At 37.8% G+C, this 21,883-nt stretch overlaps 2 protein-coding genes across 11 annotated transcripts in view; both read right to left on the reverse strand.

The window, feature by feature from the left end:
* Positions 1-115: 115 nt before the first annotated feature.
* On the reverse strand, positions 116-10,232 carry LOC131696531 (phospholipid phosphatase 5-like). 4 transcript variants are annotated; one of them, XM_059013658.1, is made up of 8 exons: positions 10,044-10,232; positions 8,427-8,553; positions 6,571-6,679; positions 5,971-6,061; positions 5,810-5,873; positions 5,151-5,275; positions 4,338-4,508; positions 116-3,761 (listed from the first exon to the last, which is right to left on the reverse strand). In XM_059013658.1, the coding sequence occupies exons 2-8, from the start codon at positions 8,495-8,497 to the stop codon at positions 3,595-3,597; spliced, it is 798 nt and encodes a 265-aa protein (XP_058869641.1). In that variant the 5' UTR covers positions 8,498-8,553; positions 10,044-10,232; the 3' UTR covers positions 116-3,594. The 4 variants fall into 4 exon arrangements, with proteins under 4 accessions (XP_058869641.1, XP_058869640.1, XP_034767435.1 ...); XM_059013657.1 differs by having other exon boundaries at positions 8,427-8,556; XM_034911544.2 differs by lacking the exon at positions 10,044-10,232 and adding an exon at positions 9,258-9,352 and having other exon boundaries at positions 8,427-8,556.
* A 2,100-nt stretch (positions 10,233-12,332) lies between these two features.
* Positions 12,333-21,883, reverse strand: part of LOC117962539 (histone-lysine N-methyltransferase NSD3-like) — a 45,128-nt gene continuing 35,577 nt past the window's right edge. For all 7 annotated transcript variants that reach the window (XM_059013783.1, XM_059013785.1, XM_059013784.1 and 4 more), the window contains 2 exons: positions 19,897-20,101; positions 12,333-18,201 (listed from right to left, as the gene is read on the reverse strand). In XM_059013783.1, coding sequence (XP_058869766.1) covers positions 17,951-18,201; positions 19,897-20,101 — 456 coding nt within the window. In that variant the 3' untranslated portion in view covers positions 12,333-17,950. The remainder of the gene's footprint in view (positions 18,202-19,896; positions 20,102-21,883) is intronic.

Genomic DNA, 21,883 nt, shown 5'->3' on the forward strand with positions numbered 1-21,883 from the left:
AATAAGGTTTCAAGCTTTTGTTTCCTACAGTTAAAAATGACCTGTTTTCTGATCAAGCATATTGTACCAAAGTCTGAACTATGCAAGAAATGAAAGAAACACTACTGTACACATTAGACAGTGCTTTATTGTTATTTCATGGTTAAGTTATCTTGTAAACTGTATTGTATTTTACTGTGTAAGAACCTTTGACTAATTTACTAAAGGAATAATGTGACAAACCTACACCCCACCAGGATAAAACACAGCTGAGTTCTTAGAGCATTTTACAGAACCAGGGAACCTGTGTGGTATTAGGGTAACGGTTGATCAAATCACCCTTTAATCCAATATTTGACTTCTGTACTGTACAGAAACACAAAAAATGCTTTCTATATTGCTTAGTGATGGTGTAGGATTTGACAAGGTAAATACTATCATACCCCCACAGGGTTTTTGTTAAAGCACTTTTTTTTTTTGTAAACATAATAGTTATCAGAATTACACATAAACAGACTTAAAGACAATGTTTAAACACATAATTACAGTCCCAAGAAAAACAAAAATCAATTGAAAGTGCTACAATGTGCTGTTTAGAATATTCACAAAACAAGTTATTCAGCCAACAACAAAAAGGAATGTACAATGGAATACCAGCTAGTTAATTACCTGTTTGTATCTTTCAGTGCTTTTAAACAACAAGAAACTGATAATACGCAACTGGTGCTACTGCAAATGCCTTGCTGAAAACCACAAGCAAAGACAGGCTTTATATTCTTTGTAAAACCACAGACGTACTCTAGAGACGTGCTGTTTGTGATGGCAAACTTCAATATAACCCACAATGAGAACGAGAGTGTGTGTCTCAGTTGTGAAACAAATATAATGATCAATATTACCAGCACCAAAGGGATTCACTAAAGCCATCTTATGCGTCGAAGCCCTTGTCCGGGAATATGGAGTCCTCAATTTGATCTTTTTTTTTGGCTGGCTTTTACATTGGTCCTGTAGGAAAAACATCATGTTTTGAGCTAAAGTAAGATGTGAAACACAGATAAGGTTTCTGTCAGCTTCTCCTGTTCTATCAGACACTTCTACACAAAATATCAGCCGTGTTATCCATGGACGATATCATCAAATATACAAAAAACAAAACACAAAGAAAGGAGAAAATATGCAAGCGCATTCACACTTAAAACTGCAATCATAATTAAACCACTGGGGAAAATGTCTGGAAGATTGTCTGATTATATATAAGATATAAGAAATACAGTGGCTCTCAGAAGTATTCAACCCCCTTGGACTTTTCCACATTTTCATGTTACAACATGGAATCAAAATAGATTTAATTTGGTGTTTTTGACACTGATCAACACAAAAAAACTCCATAATGTCAAAGTGAAAAATAAAATCTACAAATTGTTCTAAATTAATTACAAATATAAAACAGAAAATAATTGATTGCATAAGTATTCACCCCCTTTGCTATGACACACCTAAATAAGCTCTGGTGCAACCAATTGTCTTTAGAAGTCACATAATTAGTTGAATGGAGTCCACCTGTGTGCAATTAAGGTGTTTCACATGATTTCAGGTTAAATACACCTGTCTCTGGGAGGTCCCACAGTTGGTTAGTACATTTCCTAACAAAAACTACATCATGAAGATGAAGGAACATTCAAAGAAAATCCAGAATAAGGTTCTTCAAAAGCACCAATCACGGGTAGGATATAAGAACATTTCCAAGGCATTGAATATCCCCCGGAGCACAGTAAAGTCCATTATTAAGAAATGGATAGAATATGGCACAACTGTGAATCTGTCTAAAACAGGCCGTCCTCAAAAACTGAGTATCCGGGCAAGAAGGGCACTAGTCAGGGAGGCCACCAAGAGCTGGGAGACACCGTGCATACGGCAACAATAGCCCGGGTGCTTCACAAAATTGGCCTTTATGGGAGAGTGGCAAAAAGAAAGCCATTGTTGAAAAAAACTCACATCAAATTTCAGCTAGTTTGCCAGAAGGCATGTGGGAGACTCTGAGACCAAGTGGAAGAAGATTCTATGATCTGATGAGACCAAAATAGAGCTTTTTGGCCTCAACGCTAAGCGCTATGTTTGGCGCAAGCCTAACATCGCACATCATCCTGAGAACACCATCCCTACCGTGAAGCATGGTGGTGGCAGCATCATGCTATGGGGATGCTTCTCTGCCCAGACCTCAGTCCAATTGAGAATATGTAGAAAGAGTTGAAAATTGCTGTTCACCAAAGGTCCCCATCCAACTTGATGGAGCTTGAGTAATTTTGCAAAGAAGAATGGGCAAAAAATGCAGTGTCCAGATGTGCAAAGCTGGTAGACTTATCCAAATACTCATGACTAATTGCTGCCAAAGGTGCCTCTACCAAATATTGACTCAAGGGGGTGAATACTTATGCAATGAATTATTTTCTGTTTTGTATTTGTAATTAATTTGTAGATTTTATTTTTCACTTTGACATTATGGACTTATTTTGTGTTGATCAGTGGCAAAAACTCCTAATTAAATCCATTCTGATTCCATTTTGTAACACAATAAAATGTGGAAAAGTCCAAGGGGGGTGGATACTTTTGAGAGCCACTTTATATAAAACTGACGCAAATAATATCTAGCAGACTTATAACTGAGAAGTTCCTGAGGAATTAAAAAACAAATTGCGGTATGAAGATTTTTGTAATCCATCTATAATATCATTAAAAGTTGGTTACTTTTATAAATCCGAAGACAGTTCTACTTTGGGTTTACTATACAACATTAATAAGACAGAACACACAATTTAAATACATCTTTACAGACAGACTAGACTATGTATTTTTACTTAAAATGATGTGCAACAACAAACAGAATTGAAATATTATATTCTGTTTTAAAGTGAGGTATAATACAAGTTATTACCTATAAGAAAATAAATCAATTCTCTCCTCTTATTAGCACTGACAGTATTATCACTGGTCCCCTTTTTCTTCTGTTGAAAATAATTAACTGCTTTGCTTATAATGTATAGGTCGGTTTATAATATGCAGATATTATTGTTGTTGCCATAGACATATGTATTGTAGGCTTGATCAACCAAAGCACAGAGCAGTGTGCAGCCAGCAAAACAAAAGGAAACTTGACTCAATGGCGTTGGCTCTTGCTGTACTTATATACACTGTAGCTGATCCAGAATGTGTTCCATATATCTATGGCAGGCAACTAGAACTGAAAGCTGCTCCTGAACTCAGTTTAAAGCACCTATACACACACTTATATATAAAAACGGCATCGTCTTTGAGCAATTGCCAAATGAACCTCTCACAGTGATTACAAACATCATAAAAAGGTAAGGGACAGTATAAAAAAAAAACACAATGAATATTTGAATCTACTTACTCATTAGGCTAAACCAAATACTTTTTTTTTCTCTAACTATATCTATTGGTCTATTGGAACTTACATTATTAACACAGCTTCTTCTTTCAGAGTACAATTACTGCTTTTTAAATGTTGTTCCACAACCTTCAATAACCTTGCGGCTAGCTGTTTACTAGTATTTTGAATTGCTTAAAAACGACAGTCCCAGAGGATGGGTTGGATCACTATACTGGATGAATGAATGAGTTGGAAATCTTTCTGTCTTGTGTCACTGGCAACTTGTTTTTACAATGCAGTGGTCTGTGGCTTTCAACGTCGGTCAACGCTGGATAATGTTGCCTGTAACACAGGTATGAAAAGAGGAGTCCTATCCCTGAACCAACCAGCACATCTGGGGGTAAAAAAAGGAAAGGATTACACAGAATGAAACAGGTATGCATGGAACATACACTGCCTGGCTTCTATTAGGTCCTGCCTACTCCCTGGGACAGGGCCTGTTCTCCTGGTAAACCCTGGGTCCTGTGATAACTGTGAAAGGAATACCGTGGAATACTAAAGCATTGTTGGAGATCAAGTCCAGCCAACAATGCTGTACCCTAGTGACAATGGTTACTTTCAAGACGATAATACACCTATCCACCATGCCAAAATTGTGAGGTTTTAGGAGCATGACTGAGACTTCAGGCATCTTCCATGGCCACCACCATTCCTGGAATCCAATTGAGCATGTTTGGGATGAATCTAAACAGCACATCCGTCAACCAGAGCCTACACCAATCCCAATAAGAATGACTGAATGGATCCCTCAAGACTCCTTCCAGTACCTTGTGGTCTATGCCAAGTTGTGTCAAGGCTGGAGCCAGGGGAGACAGCGGCCCAGCCCGATCTTAGGGGCAAATCATAATAAAGCAGCCAGGCAGAGTACATCTCCCCCCAACCAGTTTCAGTATCAGTTAAAATGCCTCACCTTGCCAGTGATGCTTGTAGTCGCAGGTCCTTGACAGTGCAATCATGACTGCAAAGATCAGAGGCATCAGAAAGGCACAGAGCCTCCATGCTTTCCCCCTCCCTGGTGGGCTAAAGCAGTGCAGCTTCCCTGCCAGGTAAAAGGCTGCGAACCCCAGGCCAGCAAAAGCAACTGTAGATAAACAGGCCACAAATAGTTCTGTCACCACATTCAAGCTTTTCAGCATCAATGTTTTGTTTTCTTTATAGTGTTAACACAGTGGTAAATGCTTTGTGGAAATGGCCCAGGATGTTTAAACTTAAATTATCCAAAACTTTTAAACACTCAACAGGGCTGAATTTAGAAATGCTAAAATAAACGTAATAAATTAAACGATAAAGGTATCGACAATAAGTCCACATTTTTCAAGACATTGAAAAAGACTTCTAGTCAAAACATTTATCACTGATTTTTTTTACATTTTTTTGTACTTCTAATCCTAAATTAAACAGCTCTGTAGCGCTGAATACCAAAAAGATATTTAAATGTTAGAAATCAACACTTTTTGTGTGGCACAGGACACACGAGTCAAATCTACTGAAATGATTTGCTTAACATGTGATTTTAAATGTTATTTTTCTCTTACTTTCTCTTGTATGTTTGTTTTTTTAGTGGTTCTGGGTCCTGCTGCTCCAACATTGAGTCATTATCACCTTTCTCTACATCTGCATTGCTTGTAGCTTGAGCCTGAGAAATTGTTATTTGAATAAAAAGAACGGGCCTATAAAGAGGTAAGAACTGAGCACTCCTTTAATTCGGAAATCTGGTTCTTACAGGAGGAGTGTCCGCTAGGGAAACTTTTCCTCCCCTCCATCACAGTGTCTGGGTCTCCACTGCATCTCATCTCAGCGTTCATCTGTCCATCAGGGAAGCAGCGGTAGAAGAAATCTGGACGAGGCCTGAAAGAAGAACCCAAGAATCTAAAACATAACCTCTGTGGGCATCTATTTTAGATCATTGCTAAATTATTAATGAAGCTTCATTTACTGTACTTTTAGGTTTAGGCAGCTCAGGTTCTCAATTCTCAATATAGAAAAACTAAATGAACAACTTAATAAATTCAGTGACAAACATTTTGACGAGAAGTCTCTCACAATGTCTGCAATTGAAGGCTTTTATCTACTGTTTGGATATATTTCCACAGATTTATAGTTATTCCACAAATGAGGATGGACAAATAACTGACGAGCCCCCGAAGAGGATGTGTGGGTTTTTTATGACTATCTTATCTCAGTGAAATAAACGTGTGGTATTCTGTTTACATAACAAATGCAAGGTATAGGAATCATATTAAACCTCACTTTCCTTAAGCGCCAGATATTTTTATAAAACCTATTTTTTTTTTAAATTAAATACATGGATGTGCATGATGTGGAAGGTTTATTGAATTATTTTTGCTAGATGCAACCCTTTAATAAGAATTTGAAACTTACCTCCCTACAATTAATTTAACAGTGTTGGTAAAGACCCCATTGAGAACCAGGGCTAGCGTCGCTGCTGCGAGAGAGATAGAAAACATAGAGGCGTCAGCTCACTGATTCTTATTGCAACAATGATATTATAGAACTTAAAAAGTACAGCCTTAAAAGGGTACCTAAGCACGCTTCCTTGGTGTCCCCTTTCTCAGCCTTTTTAAAAAACTGAAACAGTATTATCACCGCCAACGGGGTAAAAAAGGCAATAATCTGTGAAAAAAAACAACATTACAAAAGACATATTTCTTTATGTTATTCACTGTGGTGCTTCAAAAAAGGGTTGAGTTGTAGCCCAGTGACTTTGCACAGCTATGCCTGTAGTTCCCTGACTGTATGACTCACACGCCACACCACGTGGTCGTGACTTTACCAGGTGAACCCCTTGGAGACTCCTAAGAGAGCTTTCTTTAATCTAGTAAGGTACCAGGTATAATTTTTTTTTTCTTCTTTCAAAATTGCAATGCAAGACATACATAAAGGAAGTGCATGATAAGATTTATGGAATTATTTAATTAGTTATAGCCTGTAAGTTCAAGCGAAGCCACTCTGCCATGTGTTTTAATGTACAGAACATTTAAAAACTAGGTTGAACACATTGCAGGGATATGTAGACTGGAGAGAACAGTATTAATTTTGTTCTGCACTCTGCCTGCTGTTCAGTATATACTTTAAATACATTAATCAGAAACACAGTGAATATGATTCTACGCAAGACGTACAAACATAAGACTTGTTGGCACATGGTCATCTTCCACATGGTGATATTTATACAGCCACAGTTCCTCCGGTTGAATATCCCTATGGAATGCGGGTAGCTTTTCTGTTACTCTGAATACAAAATAAAAATAATAAATCAGTAAAACAAACAAATACAAAGTTATTAACACACATTCTCCACCACGGCTGCAAATACACAACTAGCTCACTGTAGATGCATGAAAATGTGTGAGATATGGGCTGATGGTTAAAGAAGATGGATGGCTTCCTCCATACTCTGATACTGTTAAATGGGGTTCCAGTCTGAAATCACAGTCACAAGTTGCTTATGGTGTTTCACTTGAGTTCAGGAGCTGCTCTTTAGTCTAGTTGCCTGCTACAGATATAACCTAGGCTAGATCAAACAAAGTGTCTTTCTAGCGCCATCTACTGATCTGCCATTTTTTTAATCCTTTAATTTTACTGCAATGCACTGCTGTGCACTAGATGGCGCTTATTAATAAGACACTGTGGCTGATCTAGCTTTCACCTGTCTATGGCAGATAACTGCAATTGAAGAGCTGCTCCTGAACTCATAGTCACTATGAGCTTAATATAAAAAATAAATAAATACACAATAAAATAAAAAACAGTATCTGAGAAATTGCAATAAGAACCACTAAGTATGGTTACAAACATCACACAATGGCAATGGAAAAGTGAAAAGTATGTAAAAAATGTTATCAATGTGTTCTCAGAACAATTTAGTAGACAATTATCTATCGTATGTACTCCTTTTTGTATCACTATGCGATGTAAAATCTTTCAAATAACACAATCATGAGACTAATCTAGTAACTCCTGTATGTGTAGAGGCTATTACAATGCTGTGTGTACTATTCCTCATTATTTTTAATTACAGTAATCTGTCGTGTATCAGCCTGTCACAGATCCGCCCTAACCGTTTAACCACTATGCAAAATGCTACAGGAAAGCGAAAGCGACTTATGCTTACAATTGAAAGTATTATTTTTTTTTCCTTAAACCTATGCATTTTGCTACTGTGTAAATTACCTGACACTAATGTAAATGTATACAGCACTGTGGCAGGGCAGTAGCCCTCTACATGAAGAGGGGATCCATTTATTCACCTCAGGGCTGCTGCAAAATCAAAGCCAACTATTCGAAAGAAGCTGAAATTAGTGTGTTTATGTGTGTGGGGGGGGGGGGGGGCATGTATTACTGTGGGGACAAGATTTGGGAAAATGTACCCACACAGACAGTAACTCTTGAAAAAACAACGTTGTGGGGATGTCCCCACTTTGGAAAACACCTTAAGAACTAAATATAGCTTCAAAAAAAATAAAAATAAAAGTGCCGAAATATTTAGCTTTCACCCTGTGTGGAGTTTTGTCTGACTGGAGTTAGAACTAGTAAACAAAGAGTGTCAATGAAAAGTCCCCGCAAATATAGGAATACAAACGTACGTGTGTGTGTGTGTGTGTGTGTGTGTGTGTGTGTAATTCCTGTTTGCCTGCAGGGGGCGTATCAACTTCAACCTACGTCTCGATCTCCTGCCTGTCAATCAGCAGTGAATGCAAGCACCCACACGACAGACAGCTACTCCGTCACAAGCATTAATACCCTGTATCTTTCTAAACAAGGGATTTGGGGCAGCTCGCTAATAAAAGCTGAATCTCAACTGTGTGAATATATTAATTCTTACAGCTGTGTATAATGTTATTTAAAATCATTTATCCGACTTTTTACATATCCGCCCTTACTCTGGTCCCACTCGAGTCGGATACGCTACAGACTACTGTACATACAATTAAAGAGAATGCATTCTGGGAAACTCATGTGCAGAATCAATACTTACAAGAAAACCCCAAAGAGAAACAGTCTAATGGAAGCTTCAGAAACGAAATCAGGGACAAAGCTTTTCCTCATCTTAAATTTGGGGTTGGTCCTTTTAAAATATGAATGCTAAAAAATCCACTGGGGTCCTACTAAGAAAGAAATAATACATTAATAAAATGCAATACCTATTTGATTTGTACAATAACTTATAGACAAAGAGCAAGGTACTTTCACCTAGAGACCTTTGAGGTCTTGAAAGCTTCAGATTAATTGTTGTTTAGTTAGTCCAATAAAAGGGATCCCATCTTCTTCTCTTTACGCAGGAAGCACAGTAAATATGCAGTTTGACAATATTTATTTTGTCGCAATGTAGTATTGTATATTTTACTTATTTACATGTTTTTAATGTTGTAAGCAGTTAAAATGATTCATTATAAGTAAATCAATTAAAACATATTTCAACAGGTTGCAGAAAGACAGGATATATAAAGACACGTAAAGCAAAATTATTTCTGACAGTTTTATTTAATAATTGAAGTTATTAAAGAAATTGAAGATTGCGGTATCAAATTGTAAATATATTATATGTTTTGCACGTACATTTGAATCGATTTAGTAGACAAATTGTCAAATGTATCTATGTATATAATATTTATTATATGTTAAAAACACAATGGAAATGAACCATTATGTCAGGTTCCTGTGTTTGACCTTTTTTTTAAAACACTGCGCTAAACAATACTTCTGCTCCCATATAGGAAGAACACCTAATCTGTTTAACGAAACGGCACAGAAATAATCGTGGGTGTGCCCCCATGTCATTAACTGTATTATTAATTTCATGTCTTACCCTTTCTAAGATGCGATCTGTACTTATGTAGCAGGACGTGGCATTTAAATAAAACTCAACCGTCAACACACAACTAGGAAGAGAAACCTTACGAGTAGAAAAAAACCGCCCACCTATTATCACGCTGCCATCTACCGGACAAGAGCGGTACAGCAACATATAGGGTTTTCCAATGTTGTTGCTTAAGAGAGCCTTCTTTTTGCATGCCAATTAACTATTAGGGATGGGAATTTCGAGTAATTTAGTGCTCCAACCTAATGCCAGACACTATTATTCTACATACGCGCCACAAAAATAAAAAATTAAAAAAATTAAAAGTTAACACTAAAACCGCTGCCGCCAGTGATTATTATGAGGGTTTATTTTCTAACTGACCACATATAAAGTACTACTTCAAAAAATGAAAAACTATAATAAATTAAACATTTCCAAAGAAACTAGTGTGTAATCAGGTATATGTACATACTAAACTGTAAAAACGAAAGTAACATGTGTTAGCTCTTGCGCGTGTCATTCGGAGCAGCACAGAATCCAGGTTGAGCTGCAGCAGCCTGCTGCTCTGCAGGGGAAGCGCTGTGGCTAGCTTCAAGGTGAAATCTCTAGCACTTATTTTCCCCGGTGCATTCCTTGTACAAAACGAAGGAATTGATGACTGCCAGATCCAGGGTTTGTGTGTGTCATATATATATATATATATATATATATATAAATAATGATTTGTTTTTCCTCCAGCCTTGCAATCTGCTTTCTTGATATAGTCTGCCTGTGGCTTGTTAACCTGCCTACCTGTTGTCTGGGCAGCCATCGATATTGTGCTGCTATTGGTTCAACTGCGTGATGCCTCTTGAATCCATGCCTGTTAATTTTTCACTGCAGCGTTTAAAAATGAAGAGCGAGAGAGAAGTGGAGATTCAGATTCGTTGTAAAAGCTGTGCGCAGACCTGAGACCTGCTGTTTTGATTCCAACTGAGCTCTCAATTACTTAACTAGACCCTTAATTGAACAGATCATTTGCTTAATTTGACCTTTTTAATTGATTTCAGCTCTTAAACAGTTGCAGAGTTCAAGTTCTTATAATAGTATTAGCTAACTTGAAATATGCAGCTGTTAAGAGCTGAAAAAAAAAATGTCTAATTCAGCAAATTGTCAATTCAATTAAGGGTCTGATTAAGTAATTGAGAGCTCAGTTGGAGTGAAAACCAGCAGACCCAGTGGGTCCCCAGGCCCGGTTTGGGAACCAGACATGGTCCGCACACATCCACACACACTACCGACACTAGCGGCACGGTCCATCCCTGGAACCATACAGATCACGTAAAGGCACAGGACCAGACGAAACATGACAAACAAACGAGACAAAAAAAGGTCTTGCCGAGCTGAACTGACCGGGTCGCTACAATATATTGAACTTGCATTCATCAAGATATATTATTGACATTTACTCGAGTAATAAATGTAGTGCTCCAGTAATTATAACTATTTAGAGTAGTCGAGTAACCCACCCCTATTAACTATTAAAGGAAAAAAAAAAATTCTTCTGATAAGAAAAATGCTTCTCGGTGCTGACTGTGGTGAAGTGATGTGGGGGATCACTTAGCATTGCATTGGGCTCCGAGTAACACTGACCAGCTAACTGGAGTAAAAAGCCATGTCCCGTACCGTGCATGGTGGAATGGGCCACAATCTCCAAAACTCCTTGTAGTGTATCCCACACCAACATAGCTCTTACTGGCTAATGAATCTTATTGTGTTGTATTATTAACATAGGATCTATAATTAGGGTATAGTATCTAATATTGCTGGGTCATATCACAGATTGGAGGCTAGTCAGTAAGACAGAAGACTAAGAACACGAGTTGTTTTTGGCATTATTTGCCATTTTACAGACTGGAGTTTAATACTAAAGCAATAATACCCCCCCCCCCCCCCCCCCCCCGACCGCCCCGCCCCGCCCCCTGCCCAGGAATTAACCAGAGATTTACACATGTGTTTATCATCCCATTCACTACACTTAAAAAAAAAAACAAAAAAAAAAACAACCTATGCTAGTTTTTGATAGTAAGGAGCTAAAGGCAAAGCGGTATTGCAATTGCATCAATTCTAATGCATGAAATGGTTTGAAAATCAAACTGGCCCTACACCCAGTCCTCGGTTTCACAACTATTTTCAATTAAGTTATTATTTAAATGATCAGGAACCAGGAATTTGATGTTAAATAAATTGTCCCTTCCTTACATTAACTCCTATTCGTAAACCCACAAACTCAGGATTGATTTAATCACGCTGTGATCAGTTAATAGCACTTGCCTGGAGACTTATTGTGCAAGCTTCAAGCACTGGTATCACTGTTATTGTGTGGTCAATGAATACAAGTAATGTTGTGTGTAAGGACATTACCTTCAAGCTTCTAGTTTATTTTGTGTGCATCAAAGATTGCACTCAATGTGAAATATTGTATCAAATCTCACAATTCTTCCCATACCCACAAGCACGTCTGCCCTTCCAGTCATGGTTACACAGAATGAAAATGGCTTAGCTTTGTAGTTCATGTTGTGGGAAGATCATTTTGGTTTTCCAGACTTCATCACATTGACTCTAGTTGTTCCTGAGCCTTACACTTTGTGATGGAAACCCTGTGTGGCCCTACTACTTGTAACACAGGCAGTGAATATCAGGATAATCTTACTGTTGTGGCAGGATAAATGGGGCTACAAAATGAAATAAAGCCTTTAAAACAATGTTTTTAACTTGTGATAATGATATGATAGGGGTTATCAACATATACCCCGCCAGGATAAGTGAAAGCTGGATTTTCATTTGTTAGCATTTTATAGAACTGGGGGAAAGAAATTAAATAAAAAATCACTCTGGATTGCATCACCCACTTATTTTTAGGGGTTATCCCAGGATCACCAAGTAGGTGGTTGATGCAATGCAGGATGAATCCTCAGCGCTGTAAAATGCTCTGGAAATTCAGCTGTGGCTTATCCTGACAGGGTGTAGCGTGATTTAGCAAAGATGACGAAAGTGAAAATAAATCTCTAAAGTAGCAACGAGCACAAAGGGAGAAGCATGTGAGACTTGAACATTCAGAACAGTTTATTGAAGTCAAACCTTAAGCAAGTCTGAAACTGATAAATCTGTGGAATGTCATTAAAAACCCTTCAGAATGAATTCTGGCAGAAGCAAAACACATCTGAATTCAAAAATATTTCAAATAAAAAAAGGACATCAGTCAATATAATGTACAAAAAAAGTATACGTTCCTACAGTCACACACATTCAGAAGAAGCTAAATATTACAGGCATTCTAAATACACTACAACTAGTGACAATCTGGATTTGCTAACTATGTACAAGGTTTGACAAGCATCATTCTTTTACACTATGCACATAGGCCAAACAACAAAACAGAAACAAAAGAATTGGTGATTGTTAAATTCTAAAACAGCAACATCAATTAATACAGTAATAACCCCCAGCAGAAAAACATCAAGGGAAGCAACACTATGCAGTGTGTTGAAAAGGGTTTTCGTTTTAGCCAAGCCTTCGTGTGTTTCATATGTTTTCAATGTATACTTTATATTGATGGTCATATGGAAAGTCCACAATTACAATCAACATTTCACAAAACCAACAGTTATTAGTTTTATTTTAAGATAAAGATCACATAAAAAATGAGAATCTACCTGTGAGATTTTGTAAATGCTACCTTTAAAAACGGTTTTAAAAAAAAGGGCAAAAAAAGGTTACATATTTTTTTTAACTTCAGAAATTGCACCTTTTAAAAAAGGCAATGAATTGTGTAAATCAGTAAATATTTGATCTGTATTATTTTTTTTGTATACATATTTATAATCTGGGATCTACTGAACACTGAGCAATATGATAAGATAAAATATTAGACACTTTGTGTAGTAACAATATGAATGCTTCTATACACTTTTGGGGAAGCATTACAGATCAAATTACTTTAGCATCTGTGACCTTGATCAGTAAAGGGGGTATCCTTAAGTGCATTAAAAGCTGCAGAAAGGGCAGCTACAATTTCACTGCAAGACTGAATGTGAAAAAAAAAAATTAAAATATTCAAAATATGGCTGTGGAACTGTAGAAACAGTAGGAGTGTTTGTTTTAAAGTTTGGAATTGTACAATTGGCATTAAGGAGCAAGTAGCGGGGTTCCGAAAAATATAGCGTTACACATCCAGACATGTTGCTAAAACTGTTTAAATAACGTACCTGTCATTTTTATTTTCATTGTTAACATTCAGACAACTTTTTACACTTATGACTTTAAAGTCTTTTTCAAAATGGCCACTTTAGTGCATTGATAGCGTAAAGATTACTGCCCACATTGTCAAAGAGCAAGAACGATCCATGTGGTACGCAACAGTGATTTAGAGGACAGATCTCAAACCCACTGGAGCAGCCATTTTGAGAAGAGCTTTGAAACAGACTTTAAAAGGTAGAAGTGTAAAAAGTTGTCAGGATGTTAACAATGAAAAAAAATGACAGGTACATTATTTAAACAGTTGTAGCAACATGTGGGGACGTGCAACTATTTTTTGGAACCCCGCTACTTACTCTAACATTAATGATAAGTAATCTTCTGTATGAACAGCACCGTGCAGCTCAGAAGAAAAGTAATACATTTTTTGAAGTAAGCTCTACAGTCATGAAAAAAACATGAAATTAAAAGATGAAAGTACATTTGGGTGAATCTGAATGCTTCAGGGGTTGTAGCAGATCATTTTAGGCAGGATAAGGCTTAAGAACCACAGTTTATTTAGGAACACAAATATTTAAACTTTATAGTCCAGCTGAAAACCCACTACTGAGCAAATAATTTCAAGGACTCAAGTGTTAAAATCGGTAAATTCAAATTGCTAAAGTGTTCTCTGTATTCCTAACATTCCAGGAATGTATTTGTATTTCATAAAAATGCATGCCACTCCCCCTTCTGAGGCTCTGCACTGCCAAAAAGTTGCAGAACAAAATGGTAGCTTCAGCTTAGTGAATGTACAGTAACTTAAAAAGAATCTGCTATACTGTAGAAACCAGGATAGAATCTGTGGCATATATGCATCTGAATATCATGTAGTGTTTTTTGTGTTGGATGGTTAATGGTTCTGTGTAACAATATTGCCAAGAACCATTTGCAATAAAACTGAATTGTTAAATGTTGGCTAGTGTTAGCTGAATCCCTGAAAAGTTGTGATCTTGGAAACAAGTAAAAATAAACTTTAAAAATGCCAAGAACAAAACAAACCAAAAAAAAAATCTAATGCATAAAGTGCAGACCAATATTATTATTTAAGCATGTATATACAGGTAGTGGACAAAAAAAATGGGAACACCTGGGTAAATGAGGGACAACAAAGTATACTGAAAGCAAGGGCTTCCAAGGGCTCATGTGTTAATTAAGCAAATAACCCCAGCATGTTTAAGGTCATGTATAAAAATGCTATACAGGCCTGGTTGCCTTTAATTATGGCTAGCATGTCTGCAAGAGGAGACCTTAGGGACTTTGAAAGAGGGGCGATTGTTGGGGCGCATTTAGCAGGAGCTTCAGTGACCAAGACAGCTCAACTTGCTGATGTTTCATGAGCAACGGTGTCTAAGGTGATGTCGGCATGGAACAGCAGGGAAAGACATCATCAGCAAAGTGTAACAGTGGGCAGAAGCGCATACTCCAGGATTGTGATGTCCGTGCATTAATTCAAAGTGCAAGGCAAAACAGGAGAGCAACTGCAGATCAATTGACTGCAAATTTCAACCTGGGGCGAGAGCACCCAGTTTCATTAAAAATGGTACGCCGAGAACTTCAGAGCGGGATACCATAGTGGCCCAAAGCCCTATTAAGTGACTTTAAATTGGTGTTTCCATTTCTTTGTCCACTACCTGTATTTATACTGGTTGCTTCTCTATGACAAGGTGTAACTGAACTAACAAACCTTCAAGTATAATTCTAGTCAATTTTATCTTTCCTTGATTTACACACAGTATTGGTTTTAAAAAGTGTAACAAACACTCAAGGCATTTGCAAAATGAATTATAAATAGATAGAACCTAAAGACAGAAAACAAAGCCATCTCTTATTGCTGCCTTAGAAATATCTGGCATGGAATACAATATATACTAAAATGTTACCTCTTTTTGAAATCACTGAAAAAAAAAACCACAAAAGCTGATTAAAAAAAAAAAATCCTGACTTTGTCCCCTAAAATTACACCAATACAAAAACAATACAATTATTTTTGCTGCATAAATAAAATGAAGGTAAAATAAGGCAATAACAAATCAAATTCAAGTAAACACTATGGACCACCTGAAATAAATGAAGGCAGAGGTTTTTTTGTTTAAAAAACAAACATAAAGTGACTGTTTTTGTACCAGTGGTGCAGCCATTGGGTTGCCCAGTGTCTGTAGTTCGAAAGAAAACAGCCCCAAATCTTTTGGGAGCAGCTGTTTCTCCTATTGCCCCTAACCCTTCAAAAACCTTTTTATTAAGCTATACAAAAACTCAATATACCTAGTTACACTGAGTATAACACTGCAAGACAAGTACCATTAGCGCAGTGGTTCTCAAACCCGATCCCGGGACCCCGTGTGTCTTCTGGTTTTCATTCCAACCGAGACTCTTAATTGAACTGATAATTTGCTTAATTATACCTTTTTTTAATTGTTGTCAGCTCTTAAACAGTTGCGGAGTTCTAGTTAACTTATAATATATTAACTTGAAATATGCATCTGTTAAGAGCTGAAAACAATTACTTCAGCAAATGATCAGTTCAATTAAGGGTCTAGTTAAGTAACTGAGAGCTCAGTTGGAATGAAAACCAGCAGACAAAGTGGGTCCCCAGGACTGGTGTGGGAACCACTGCATTAGAGTATTACAAAAAACAAACACACATGGATTGTAATGTAGGGTTAAAACATTGTTAGCGCAGTCTTGCCTGATGACAGTTTAAGGTATACATTAGCACAGCCACTAAAGCAATAAAATCACAGACCACTTTACCCACTTGAAGAGAAAAATGCTGCTTTTTTCTGTCTAGTTTTGTAAAAAAAAAAAAGTAAAAAATAAAAAACTGTAAACAATTCTAATATTGTATACAGTCCCAAATTATCTTTTTTTTTTTTTTTTTTTAAATATAAGTTCAATCAGTCAGTCAAGGTCTGCAGTAATTCCATTTATTTTCAATACACACACTGTACTGGAAATAAAAAGTTTTTGCTTTATCGTTAAAACAATTTTACATCAAGGAAACCAAACAAATGAAATGCTTAAAAACAGGTTTGACATAATGCTCCTTCTGCTGATTGGAATAAGAAATTTGCTCTATATATGAAACTAAAGCAAAAGGCTCCTTCCATATTTGTTTAAGTGGTTTTAAAGATCACTTCAATGTAGAGTTTCAGAATACGGTAACCTTTAGGGGTACGAAAAAATCAAGAAGGGAAACACTATAATGAGATATGTAATTCAGTCTTTCTGTGCTCAATATGACAGAAGTTTTTTTTTTTTTTTTTTTTTTTTTCATTTTAAATAATGGAATACATTCTTTAAATATTTACAGATATACTCTCTTCAAAACAAGTCCCAAAGCTTTTAAAAAAAAGTCCCTAGGAGTCATCTACAAGTATACATGATGCAATTTCTTTAAATTAGTGTTATACAAGTGGTGTATAAAAGGACTGGAAAACCAGCTTAAATAAAATGATGTTTAAAAACCATGCATGAAAAAGGTTTGAAAATGTGACTCCAGAGGGCACCATTATGATAAAACTCAAATATGTACCAGTTTAAAATGGTCTGTGCAACAATGTTAGAACCATAATGTATCCGTGTGTGGTAATTGTGTACAGTCAATACTTTAAGGTCAGATGTGCAACATCAGTGTGTAAAATGCATTATAATACTGACTTGGTGCTGCCAACATGATTGAGGAATGCAGCACTTGGTCACTTTAAAATGAACCCTCCTCTGTGTATCTAAAAACCAGGCCAGAATGGCTTTCAATTCCTTATAGAAAAACAGATGAGTACAATAACAAAATAAAAGTAATGGCAATTGACACAGCAAATTAGATCTGCTTCTGAAATGTAGTGTATGTATGTTAATTGCACAAAAATAAAGTCTTGAGCGGTACAGTACATAAAAACAGATGTAATGTTTTTTTGGAGTGACCTACTAACTGGCAGATTTCTGCTCAGTTTAATGACCCAGCATTGAATGCAAGGCTTTTTTAAATTTTTTAAATAACAAATTGGCAGAATTAAGAGTCCTCCAGGCAACCACAGCTCACAGTAGGTAAACAATAACAGCTAGGCAGAGACCCGTCAAAACTCCATCAAGAATTAAAGTCTTCTGTTTTAAAAAGTGCCAAATAACCAATACAGCTACATTTGGTTCTGCTCTGTAAAAAGTACATCACAATGAATTTGCCTTGCCTTCTCCATCCATCCATGGAAGTTGTGTCACAGGCTGACCTCTCCACAATCCGCTTCAATGCCCGCTGTAAACTGGAATGAATGAACAGCAATGTCAGCAAACACTTCTTTAAAATTGACTTGCTATGGTTGCCTGAACCAAAAAAAAATAAAAAATAATTAAAAGAAACCCTGCCTATTTTCATTACTTATGCTTTAAATATTAGGAACAGTTTAGTTGGTTTGTTATTTCCATTTTTAAAGACTATTCCCCCCCATTTCTTCACTTGGCTCCTGGGGCTCCAGTTTGATTTTGATCTTGCTGAAGGACTCAGGAGCCAGAGGGCTCTTGGGGTTGTGGTTGGAGCAGCAGAGATGGCCGTCGAGGGAAGACGCCACCAGAGATCCTCTTTCATGATCCTTGCAGAATGAGCTGGGGCAGAACTGGCAGAAGGAAGCGGAGGGGCTCTCACACACACTGCAGTGATGCCACGGGCATTCCCACCTCCCTTCATGAAACGGAAAGAAATGGATATTAGAGGGTTCACCTTATGGTAGCCCTTTTATAGTAAGAATAATGAACAACATACACAAAATAATATGATCAGCATCATGTTCCGTCTGAACTTTTGAATTTTTTGAATTTTTTATTTTATTTTTTTAATAAATTTAGTCGTTGCCAATTATTTTTATTATTTTTCTCCCAATTTGGAATGGCCAATTATTTTATTATGCTCAGCTCACCGCTACCACCCCTGCGCTGACTCGGGAGGGCAAAGACGAACACACACTGTCCTCCGAAGTGTGTGCCGTCAGCCGACCGCTTTTTTACACACTGCGGACTCCCCATGCAGCCACCCAAGAGCTACAGCGTCGGAGGACAACGCACCTCTCGGGCAGCTTACAGGCAAGCCCGCAGGCACCCGGCCAGACTACAGGGGTCGCTGGTGCGTGGGTGAGCCGAGAACACCTTGGCTGACCTAACCCTCCCTCCCCCCGGGCGACGCTCGGCCAATTGAGCGCCGCCCCCTGGGAGCTCCCATCCTCAATTGGCAAAGGAATAACCTGGACTCGAACTCGCGACGTCCAGACTATAGGGCGCATCTGGCACACTACGCAAATGCTTTTACTGGATGCGCCACTCTGGAGCCCCCCCCCCGTCTGACAAAATTAAACAAAATAACTTACATTTATGTAGCAACTCAGTATTCCACAATCACTCATCCATAATGTCAAAACAAATCAAATATCAGGCTAAACTTAAGGAACTGTAAGTTTATGGAGGCTGTGTGGTCCAGTGGTTAAAGAAAAGGGCTTGTAATCAGGAGGTCCCCGGTTCAAATCCCACCTCAGCCACTGACTCATTGTGTGACCCTGAGCAAGTCACTTAACCTCCTTGTGCTCCGTCTTTCGGGTGAGACATAATTGTAAGTGACTCTGCAGCTGATGCATAGTTCACACACCCCAGTCTCTGTAAGTCGCCTTGGATAAAGGCATCTGCTAAATAAATAATAATTATAATAATAATTATGAAGGCTCTAGTCAAAATGTTTGTCTACTACATCAGACATCCAGCTGCTCATTTTTGTGCTGTTACAGGGAACATATTTGTCCCCTCAGCTCTTAATCCCATAGAGCCCTTTATCACCTGCAGACTAGTCAGGTGCCTGGTTTTCTGATTTATGCAAATGACACTCAGTAAAATATATGTAATCTACATTTGTGGATTTAAAAAATATACATCCCCTTCAAATCACTGTGTGAACAAATGTACCATGTTAAGTTCCTATCTACGTATCTATTTTATGGATATGTTTTTTTTTTTTCAAAGTTATGGCAGGGCAGCTTCTCAAACTCCATACAGTTCACACACATGATTTTAAAACGCCTTAAAAATATTAAATAAAAAAATGTGTGACCGAAGGGCATATACAGGGTGAGCCATAAGTCAAGAATCAGATGCATCAATATTGATTGACCATTTCTTTCAGCTGTGAAATACAAGCAGAGAAAGGAATTCTGATCATTTTGATGTGTGATGCTGACAGTTAACAGGGTGCGGACGTCCGATTTAACAGAACATCCTAATCAGCACAACATATGATAGGAGAGTCCTGACTTATGGGACCACGCAGAATATTGATTTCAGAGGATCTTTATGCCCCAAGCATTGAGTAAATAACACAGTGGATTGGGTAACATACCATATGGAGGCTTGGTCAGGTTAAGGCATAGGAGGTGGTAAGCTTTCGAGCAGTCCTTCTTGTCACACATCACCAGCTCCCCTCCATCCCCACAGCGGAAACAGAAATACTCGTGCGTCTGCTTGGTATCAGGCTTGATTTTACGCTTCTTTGCTTTCAGTTTGGCGTTCTTCGCTTTCTCCTCTTTTTCAATCACAACTGCACTCTGATAAACCAAAAAAAAACAACTCACTATTAGAGACCTAAAGAAAAAACGGTGACAATAAAGACAAAAGTCAATCTTAAAAGTATTTAAAAAGCAATCGATATTGTTAACACGCTGGAAATCTTGATCACATTTTTATTGTTTTTTGCAATAAAGGGTTCACAAAAAAATCACCCTTAAAGTATATACAGTGCCTTGCATAAGTATTCACCCCCCTTGGACTTTTCCACATTTTGTAGTTTTACAACCTGGAATTAAAATGTATTTAAATTAGGATTTTTTGTCACTGATCTACACAAAAGAGTCCATAATGTCGAAGTGGGAAAAAAAATCTACATATTTTTCAAAATTACTTACAAATAAAAAACTGAAAAGTCTTGATTGCATAAGTATTCACCCCCCTTGCTGTGACACCCCTAAATAAGCTCTGGTGCAACCAATTGCCTTCAGAAGTCACATAATTAGTTGAACGGAGGACACCTGTGTGCAATTAAAGTGTCACATGATCTCAGATTAAATACACCTGTTTCTGGAAGGCCCTAGAGTTTGTTAGAGAGCATATCTAAACAAACAGCATCATGAAGACCAAGGAGTTATCAAAACAAGTCCAGGATAAAGTTCTGGAGAAGCACCAATCAGGGTTGGGTTATAAAAAAATATCCCAAACTTTGAACATCCCCCGGAGCATCGTTAAATCCATTATTAAAAAATGGAAAGAATATGGCACAACCGCGACTATGCCTAGAGAAGGCCGTCCACCAGAACTCAGTGACCAGGTAAGGAGGGCATTAGTCAGAGAAGCAACCAAGAGGCCAATGGTAACTCTGAAGGAGCTGTAGAGATCCACAGCTGAGATGGGAGAAACCGTCCATGGGACAACTATAACCCGGACGCTCCACAAAGCTGGGCATTATGGAAGAGTGGCGAGAAGAAAGCCATTTCTGAAAAAAACCATATCAAATCCCGTTTGGATTTTGCCAAAAGGCATGTGGGAGACACAGCAAACATGTGGAAAAAGGTTCTCTGGTCTGATGAGACCAAAATTGAACTTTTTGGCCTTAGCACAAAACGCTATGTGTGGCACAAAGCCAACACTGCTCATCACCCTGAGAACACCATCCCCACGGTGAAGCATGGTGGTGGCAGCATCATGTTATGGGGATGCTTTTCATCGGCAGGGACTGGGAAACTGGTCAGGATTGAGGGCAAGATGGATGGAGCCAAATACAGGGAAATTCTAGAGGAAAACCTGTTTCAGTCTGCAAGAGACCTGGGACTGGGGCGGAGGTTCACCTTCCAGCAGGACAATGACCCTAAACACACAGCCAAAGCTATACTGGAGTGGTTTAAAAACAAGAACCTGAATGTCTTAGAATGGCCCAGTCAAAGCCCAGACCTCAATCCAATTGAGAATCTGTGGCAAGACTTGAAAATTGCTGTTCACCAACGGTCCCCATCCAACTTGACAGAGCTTGAGCAATTTTGCCAAGAAGAATGGGCAAAAATTGCAGGATCCAGATGTGCAAAGCTGGTAGAGACTTACCCAAAAAGACTCACAGCTGTAATTGCTGCCAAAGGTGCTTCTACCAAGTATTGACTCAGGGGGGTGAATACTTATGCAACCAACAAATGTCTTTTTTTTTGTTTAATTAACTTTTGTGTCACAATAAAAAATATTTTGCACCTTCAAAGTGTTAAGTATGTTGTGTAAATCAAATTGTAAAAATCCCAATTAAATCCATTTTAATTCCAGGTTGTAACACTACAAAATGTGGAAAAGTC

The sequence above is a fragment of the Acipenser ruthenus genome, chromosome 46 (genome assembly GCF_902713425.1).
Source record: "Acipenser ruthenus chromosome 46, fAciRut3.2 maternal haplotype, whole genome shotgun sequence".
Taxonomy (NCBI): Eukaryota; Metazoa; Chordata; class Actinopteri; order Acipenseriformes; family Acipenseridae; genus Acipenser; species Acipenser ruthenus.

Coding starts and splice junctions, on each gene's coding strand:
- LOC131696531 (XM_059013658.1), bottom strand. CDS start 8,497: ATGAGGAAAAGCTTTGTCCCTGATTTCGTTTCTGAAGCTTCCATTAGA. Junction 5,874..5,970: donor CACCAAGGAAGCGTGCTTAG/GTACCCTTTTAA, acceptor TCTCTCTCGCAG/CAGCGACGCTAGCCCTGGTT. Junction 3,762..4,337: donor CTACAAGCATCACTGGCAAG/GTGAGGCATTTT, acceptor TTTTACCCCCAG/ATGTGCTGGTTGGTTCAGGG.